The 8,826-nt window shown below is 39.6% G+C and overlaps 3 protein-coding genes across 3 annotated transcripts in view; all 3 read left to right on the top strand.

Moving 5' to 3' along the window:
* The window catches only part of LOC123744292 (erythroblast NAD(P)(+)--arginine ADP-ribosyltransferase-like), a 1,220-nt gene extending 687 nt beyond the window's left edge, over positions 1–533 (top strand). Inside the window, exon 2 of the mRNA XM_045723226.1 lies at positions 1–533. This exon is cut by the window's left edge and continues 411 nt beyond it. Coding sequence (XP_045579182.1) covers positions 1–357 — 357 coding nt within the window. The 3' untranslated portion in view covers positions 358–533.
* A 673-nt stretch (positions 534–1,206) lies between these two features.
* On the top strand, positions 1,207–4,513 carry LOC106610413 (T-cell ecto-ADP-ribosyltransferase 1-like). The gene is made up of 2 exons (XM_014209780.2): positions 1,207–1,242; positions 3,767–4,513. Exons 1-2 carry the CDS (start codon positions 1,207–1,209, stop codon positions 4,511–4,513), a joined length of 783 nt encoding a protein of 260 aa, XP_014065255.2.
* Positions 4,514–6,262: 1,749 nt separating this feature from the next.
* LOC123744291 (NAD(P)(+)--arginine ADP-ribosyltransferase 1-like) lies at positions 6,263–8,182 on the top strand. The gene is made up of 2 exons (XM_045723225.1): positions 6,263–6,808; positions 7,106–8,182. Exons 1-2 carry the CDS (start codon positions 6,716–6,718, stop codon positions 7,874–7,876), a joined length of 864 nt encoding a protein of 287 aa, XP_045579181.1. The 5' UTR covers positions 6,263–6,715; the 3' UTR covers positions 7,877–8,182.
* The last annotated feature ends 644 nt before the right edge of the window (positions 8,183–8,826 follow it).

Raw genomic sequence — 8,826 nt, 5'->3', positions numbered from 1 at the left:
CTGAACCAAAAGACCTGTCACACCACATATCGAAGAAGCAACATGGAGTTTGTCGGTAAAGTTAACAAAGTAATCAGATTCGGCTTCTTTGCCTCCAGCTCTCTCGACAAGGGAATTAGTAAAAGATTTGGCGACAAGTCTTGCTTTGAGATAAAGACATGTTTTGGCGCTTACCTGAAGTCCTTCCCCAAACTAGGGAATCATGAAAAGGAGGTGTTGATTCCACCATATGAAGTGTTCAGAGTTACTGCTGTGCTGAAGAAAGAAAATTATAAAAACCTTTGGTGCAATGTTGTGTACACACTTAAAAGTATCACTAAGCCCAGGAGTAACCTGAATTGCAAACTTTTTAAGTAAACAATTATTAACTAAGAAAATCTCTTGATCTTGAGTCATTGATTAAATTATCTTTAGGGACAAACATCGAGGCTGCTTATCCTCTTAAAGCCAAACAATGTGTTGTCAGTGTCTAAAGCTTTTATTGTAATAAGGTAATTGGTTCATTGGTGAATGTTACATACAAACCTCATCCTGACTAACTGAAATAGTGATTATTAAGATGTTTGTATTAACCTGTGTATCAGACTCCATAGGAGACTTTAAAACACGTGTATGCTTTCTGCAGCTTGTTTCAACATGAATAAAGAAAATCATTGATCTTGACTACTGTATGTCTCGTCCTTTTAGTTTTCACTTTCACTGTACTACATTTAGACAGTCTGAAGTTATAACATTACATGGGCCACTGATTAAGATGTAGTATAACATGACACAAGTTGAATTGTCCAATAAAGTCATACTGGAAACTACCAATTGGTGGGGGGAATATTTACTGTAATTTCTTTATTTGTGGAGCAACAGCAAACATTGGGTTACAACAATTACAACAAAAGAGTAAATATTACAACATACTCCCCCCCTGGACATTTTGTCTCCAATAAGGGGGAAATCAGAAAGGACAATAAGAATTGGGTAGAAGGAGGGAGAAAGACAGAGACACAGAGAGAGACACAAAGAGAGACACAGAAAGAGTGCAACAGAGAAAGAAGTCTACAAGCGGTACCTGGTTTATCCGGTAATACACTAACTTCAATTAAGTCAATTCTGGACGTCTCTTCACAAAGTGCCGCGCCCTGATTGGCCAAAAGTCATGTCACACATCACCAGCTGATTCTCATAGCAGGTGGGGCCACACCCCTGCAATCCATGATTGGCTCTGAAGTTTATACTAGGGGCCTCAAGGTTTGCCATAGTGCTGTTTTCCTTATTCCCTAAAGGTTGATTAATTGATTGGTTGATTGATCGACTGATCGATCAATCAGTTGATAGATTAAAGTGGTATATTGGCTATTAGAATTCCAGGCCTCAATCATCCCCTGATTAGAGGGGAAGGATGATGATGATGTTGAAGGGTCTTTCTGTACTGTTACGCATTCACACACACACGCACCCACCCACACACCTTTTCTCAGTATCAGCAGTGGTGTTGCTGGTGTTATGGCTGTGTGAGTGTGTGTGTTAGAATGTGACATATATTGATCTCTATTCCATCAATACATTGGCTGGACTCCAACATAAACTTCACACATTCAGCAGCAATGTTTCCAAACACTAAGGCCAGATCCCTTCCTTTCCTTGTTTCCTTTCCTTGTCTCCACCACAGATCTGAAAGACCTCACCATATGATCACAATATGATGGAACTCCATCAACCTACCAGGTCTCTCACATCTCAGTCATAACAAAGGAATGGAACCCTGTCAACCTACCAGGTCTCTCACATCTCAGTCATAACAAAGGAATGGAACCCTGTCAACCTACCAGGTCTCTCACATCTCAGTCATAACAAAGGAATGGAACCCTGTCAACCTACCAGGTCTCTAACATCTCAGTCATAACAAAGGAATGGATCCCTTTCAACCAATTCAACCATGAAGGCCTGGTTCACGCAGTCTCCTCTGAACAGTTGATGTTGAGATGTGTCTGAACTCATTTATTTGGCTGCAATTTCTGAGGATGGTAACTCTAATGAATTTATCCTCTGCAGCAGGCAGCAGAAGTAACTCTGGGTCTTCCTTTCCTGTTGCGGTCCACATGAGAGCCAGTTGATGGTTTATGCGACTGCACTTGAAATTTTACGGATTGACTGACCTTCATGTCTTAAAGTAATGATGGACTGTCATTTCTCTTTGCTTATTTGAGCTGTTCTTGCCATAATATGGACTTGGACTTTTACCAAATAGGGCTATCTTCTGTATATCACCCAAACGTTGTCACAACACAACTGATTGGCTCAAACACATTAAGGAAAGAAATTCCACAAATTAACTTTAAACAAGGCACGCCTGTTAACGCTCCTGCTGTGTTCCGGTCGAATTGGACCGATTTACAAGTTTTCTCTCTGAAAAATTTTGTTCATTTAATCTGATTGTCATAAGGTTCCATGACTTTGTCCACACAGGGCATCTGAACAAAAAAAATACATTTTGATGATTTTCATTACATTTTGTGCGTTTTATTTTACTTTTTTACACCTGTGGTGTTCCCGGTCAAAAATGACTGATCATTGGAAATGAATGGGTGCGACTACAATTAGTGTATAAAATAGAGTTCACGTCCATTCATCAGATGGACACACTTCCTCTCCCAGAACCCCACACGCATGTGTGTTTGAGCACCTCACTCCCCTTCTTGGCTTCCACGGCAACCCCCATGGGAATCTTTCCCCCACGGGAACCACACCTGTTGGCATTCTCACAAACAATCGCAACATTGTATCAATAATATATAGAACTTTTCTCACAGCTCTGGTATATAAAGCTTTTTTGAGGCCTTGCTCACAATTCTTTTTGTGGCAGCACAATGACCAAACGATGTACTGTATGTGAGGCTCTTGATCATATCTTTGATCATGACTGGTGAGGAGGAGAGAGTCCTTGTTAAACTTTGACAAAAAGTAGTCTGTGATAAATAGCACAATGTGTTTCATCTGAGTATTTGTTATAGTCATAATAATCCATACATTATGCTTTTTTTCCTCTAAAACAAGTTGTATGAGTTCAGGTCAATGAGGCCGACAGGCCATAAATAACAAATAGAAGTTCAAAACTTGTAATGTTCACAAGAACTTAAGTTGATAAAAAGATCTGACACAATAATAGGTGATAATATATGGATTATTATGGATTTATAATCAACTATAATGGGGCGGTCATTTTGGACCGGGAACACAGAATTAATAAACATGAAATGAACACAACAATGCATTCCAGATGACTACCTCATAAAGCTGGTTGAGAGAATGCCAAAAGAGTGTATAAAGCTGTCATCAAGGCAAAGTTTGAAAAATCTCAAATATAAAATATACTTTCATTTGTTTATCACTTTTTTTGGTTACTACATCATTCCATATGTGTTATTTCATAGTTTTGATGTCTTCACTATTATTCTACAATGTAGAAAATAGTAAAAATAAAGAAAAAACCTTGAATGAGTAGGTGTGTCCAAACATTTGACTGGTACCGTGTATATTATTATAGTATTAGTATTATAGCTACTACTTTTATTGTTGTCACTGTTGTTTATAATTGTGTGTATCACTTTGCTTTGGCAATATTGACCTCGTTATTCATGCCATTAAAACATATTGAATTTGAATTAATGAATTTTAGAAAGAGGGAAGAGAGAGAATGATCATTTAAATATTTACAAAATATTCCTCTGTTTTTACAGTTATTGCCTGTTATTCCCCTCCATTTTCTTTGAAGGTTCATCCCCGTCAGCCTGGTCTCAATTCCCCCATACCCTTAGACATGGTCCCTGACTCTGTTGACATGTATAAAGGCTGCATTGAAAAAATGGGCAAAAAGGTGAAGGAATATCTTCGAAATGAAACCAATGCAGGAGGGTTCTTTGAACAAGCCTGGACGAAAGCAGAAAAATGTGCCTCAAAAAATTATTCAGTGAACCAAAAACTAGACAAACTTAGTCACAATCATATCAAGGCTATCTGTGCTTACACAGGAGGTCAACCTAAGATATACCCAGCGTTCAACCAAGCAGTCCGGACCAATAGAACAGAGTACACAACCTCCTTCCAGTTCCACTCCCTGCATTTCCTGCTGACTGATGCTCTCCGCCTCCTGAAAGAAAACCAACAGGGCTGTCACACCACATACCGGAGAACCAACATGGAGTTTGGCGGTAAAGTGAACAAGGAAATCAGATTTGGCCTCTTTGCCTCCAGCTCTTTCCTAAAGAATTTGACACATTTTGGAGAGAACTCCTGCTTTGAGTTAAAGACATGTTTTGGCACTGACCTGAAGTCCTACCCAGAGATGGGGAATTATGAAAAGGAGGTGTTGATTCCACCGTATGAAGTGTTCAAAGCTACTGCCGTGCTGAAGAAAGAAAATGATGAAAACCTTTGGTGTGATGTTGTGTACAAACTAAAGAGTATCAACACACTGAGTAACGTGAATTGTAACATTTTTACCAAGCCAACTATTAATTAAGAAAATCAATCTTGATCTTGAGTCATTGTCCCTAAAGAGGGTTGACCTAACATTGACCTAACAGCTACGCTGCTTATCCTTCTTAAAGTAAATTAAAGTAAATTAATTTATTGGTGGATATTACATAAAAACCTCATCATGACTATCTGAAATAGTGATTATTAAGACGTTTGAACTAACCTGTGTATCAGACTCCATAGGAGACTTTAAAACACGTATATGCCTTCTGCAGCTTGTGGCAAAATGAATAAAGAACATCATTGAGCTTGACTGCAGTATGTCTCATCCTTTTAGTTTTCACTTTCACTGTACTACATTTAGACAGTCTGAAGTTATAACATTACATGGGCCACTGATTAAGATGTAATATAACATGACACAAGTTGAATTGTCCAATAAAGTGATACTGGAAACTACCAACTGGTGGGTGGAATATTAACTGTAATTTCTTCATTTGCGCAGCAACATCAAACAATGGTTTACAACAAATGATCAAATCAATCAAAATACTCTTCCCCCCCCCCCACCAGACATTTTGTCTCCAGTAAGAGGGAAATCAGAAAGGACAATAAGAACTGGGTAGAGACCAACAGAGAAAGAAGTCAACAAGCGGTACCTGGTTGATCCGGTAATACACTTATTTCAACTTCACAAAAAACCCTGCCCCGATTGACCCACTGGTATCACCAGCTAATTCTCACAGGAGGTGGGGTCCCTCCCCTGACGTCCTTGATTGGTTCCAAAGTTTTGACCTAGTGCTGTTTTCATTATTCCTTGATAGTTGATTCATTTATTAATTGGTAGGTTGATTGATCGACAGATCGAACAGTCAAAGGATTGATTAGTGGTATGTTGGCAATCAGTATTCCAGGCCTGAATCAGTCCCTGATTAGAGGAGAAGGATGATGAGCTTTAAGGAACTTTCTGTACTGTTATGCATTCACACAAACACACAAGCACACACACACAAACCCTTTTCTCAGTATCAGCAGTGGCTTTACAGTTGTTAGTCATGTTCACACATAGCTCAGTTTGAAAGTGTGAACAAAACAATTCTCAGAAGCCTTGTGGTGTTTCCTGCCTGTGAGCGTGCGTGTGTGCGCGTGTGTAGGTGTGTTAGAATGTGTCCTCCTTAATAGATAATAAAAAATAATTGATTTGTGTAAACTCACATCCCTCTACAGATATGTCTGCTGCATTAGGTGCTACAGTATCTATACAGTGGCTGGACTCCACCATAAACTGCACAGTCAGCAGCTATGTTACCAAACAGTAAGGCCACGTGCCAATCTGCTCCATTCCTTTCTATGTATCCTTTCCTTGTCACTTTTTCTTTGTTACCACCCCAGATCTGAAAGACCTCACCATATGAATGCAATGTGATGGAACTCTATCAACCTACCAGGTCTCTAACATCTCAGTCATAACAAAGGAATGGATCCCTGTCAACCTACCAGGTCTCTCACATCTCAGTCATAACATAGTAAAGCTAACAACCATAACCAGCATTATTAGAATATTGGAAAGCTTCTAAATCATACCCTGGACACTGGCCGGAGAGACTACTGAAAACCAAAACACACACTAATGTACCCAGAGGACTTCAGACTTGATGCGGTGCATTCTGGGCAGAAGAGGGCAATATTTAACTCAACCAGATAAAGGAATGATTGGCAGACCAAGCTTAAACTAGGCCAGGGGTGGCAACCCTGTTCCTGGAATGCCGCAGGTACTGCAGGATTTTTCCCAACTAGGCACCACACTGTATATGGGTGATTAGGTGAAGGGAAAGGGGATACCTAGTCATTTGCACAATCGAATGCATCTTCCACACTTAACCAAACCCTTCTGAATGAGAGAGGTGCAGGGGGCTACCTTAATCAGCGTCATCAGCACCCGGAGAGAATCGCAGATTTTTCCAACTTCCCGGCTGGGGGATTCATACCAGCAACCTTTCTATTACTGTCCGAACACTCTTAAATCGCTAGGCTACCTGTGTGTGTGTGTGTGTGTGTGTGTGTGTACTGAGCTAAGGGGTTTGTGGTTTTAGGGGTACGTGCCTGTTCTCAGCAAGAGAGGAGGGACTGTGAACATAACCACAAGTGTACTGGTATAACAAGGCACCCTGAAAGTTGAACACTTGAATGCTGATTCTGTATCTTAAAAGACAATTAATCTCCATTACAAGTTGACATTGGACCAATGTATTTTGACATCATGGCAAGACAGAAGATCCAAACCTTTGCTGTGATGTATTTCTTCCAGGCTTGGACTTTGGGTGTGGACTCCAAGATGGTAAGATTCTACATTATTTTGAGAGAGAGGCATAACAGTATTACATTTCTCTATTAGATATGTATTTGTTTTATTTGATATATAAGTATATACAGTATTATAGCTACTACTTTTATAGTATTATAGCTACTAATTTTATTGTTGTCACTATTGTTTTCATAATTGTGTGTCACTTTGCTTAGCAACCTTGATCTTGTTATTCATGCCAATAAATCATATTGAATTTGAATTAATGAATTTGCGAGAGAGAGAATTTAAATTAATTTTTCCCGTTTTTTTACACCATATTCAATGAAGGTTCATCTCCGTCAGCCTGGTCTCCATTCCCCCATACCCTTAGACATGGTCCCTAACTCTGTTGACGACATGTACCAACGCTGCACTGAAAGAATGTACAAGAAGGTGCAGGGGGAATATCTCCCGAATGAAAACAGCAATGTAAGGATCTTCAAAGAAGCCTGGATGAAGGCAGAAGGATGTGCAAATAATGTGGAGAAACGATTCAAAGAAGACAATTCTCAGTATAATTCTAAAGAACTTACACATGATCATATCAAGGCTATCTGTGCTTACACAGCAGAGTTATCTGAGATATACCCAGTGTTCAACCAAGCAGTCAGAACCAAAAGAACAGAGTACACAACCTCTTTCCACTTCCACTCCCTTCATTTCCTGCTGACTGATGCCCTCCGCCTCCTGAAACGGAACCAAAAGACCTGTCACACCACATATCGAAGAACCAACATGGAGTTTGTCAGTAAAGTTAACAAAGTAATCAGATTTGGCCTCTTTGCCTCGAGCTCTTTCATAAAGAACTTGACACATTTTGGAGAGGAGTCCTGCTTCGAGATTAAGACATGTTTTGGCGCTGACCTGAAGTCCTACCCAGAGATGGGGAATTATGAAAAGGAGGTGTTGATTCCACCGTATGAAGTGTTCAAAGTTACTGCCGTGCTAAAGAAAGAAAATGATAGAAACCTTTGGTGCAATGTTGTGTACAAACTAAAGAGTATCAACACACTGAGTAACCTGAATTGCACAATTTTTAAGAAGCCAACTATTAATTAAGAAAATGATTCTTGATCTTGAGTCATTGTCCCTAAACAGAATTGAAATCAAACAGTCAGGCTGCTTATCCTTCTTATAGTAAATGAAGTCAAACAATGTGTTTTCAGTGTCTAAAGCTTTTATTGTAATAAGGTAATTGGTTCATTGGTGGATGTTACATAAAAACCTAATCCTGACTACCAGAAATAGTGATTATTAAGATGTTTGTATTAGCCTGTGTTTCAAACTCCATAGGAGACTTTAAATCACTCTTATGCCTTCTGCAGCTTGTTTCAACATGAATAAAGAAAATCGTTGAGCTTGACAGCAGTATGTCTCGTCCTTTCAATTTTCACTTTCACTGTACTACATTTAGACAGTCTGAAGTTATAACATTACATGGACCACTGATTAAGATGTAGTATAACATGACAAGTTGAATTGTCCAATAAAGTGATACTGGAAACTACCAATTGGTGGGGGGGAATATTTACTGTACTGTCTTGCTTTACACCCCCCCCACCAGACATTTTGTCTCCAATAAGAGGGAAATCAGAAAGAACAATAAGAACTGGGTAGAGAGAGACCAACAGAGAAAGAAGTCTACAAGCGGTACCTGATTTATTCTGTAATACACATCTTCACAAAGTGCCCCGCCCTGATTGGCCCACAGGCATGTCACCCATCACCAGCTGATTCTCATAGCAGGTGGTGCCCCGCCTCTGCCGTCCTTGATTGGCTCCGAAATGTATACTTGGGGCCTCAATGTTTGCCTTATTGCTGTTTTGCTTATTCCCTGATAGTTGATTCATTGATTGGTTGATATATCGACTGATCGATCAATCAATTGATTGATTATTGGTATATTGGCTATTGGTCCTTGAATAGAGGGGAAAGATTATGATGAGGTTTAATGGTCTTTCGGTACTAATACGCACGCACGCACACACACAAACCTTTTCTCAGTATCA

The sequence above is a fragment of the Salmo salar genome, chromosome ssa08, assembly GCF_905237065.1.
Source record: "Salmo salar chromosome ssa08, Ssal_v3.1, whole genome shotgun sequence".
NCBI classification, from domain to species: domain Eukaryota; kingdom Metazoa; phylum Chordata; class Actinopteri; order Salmoniformes; family Salmonidae; genus Salmo; species Salmo salar.
This window is presented reverse-complemented; position numbering and strand designations above follow the sequence as displayed.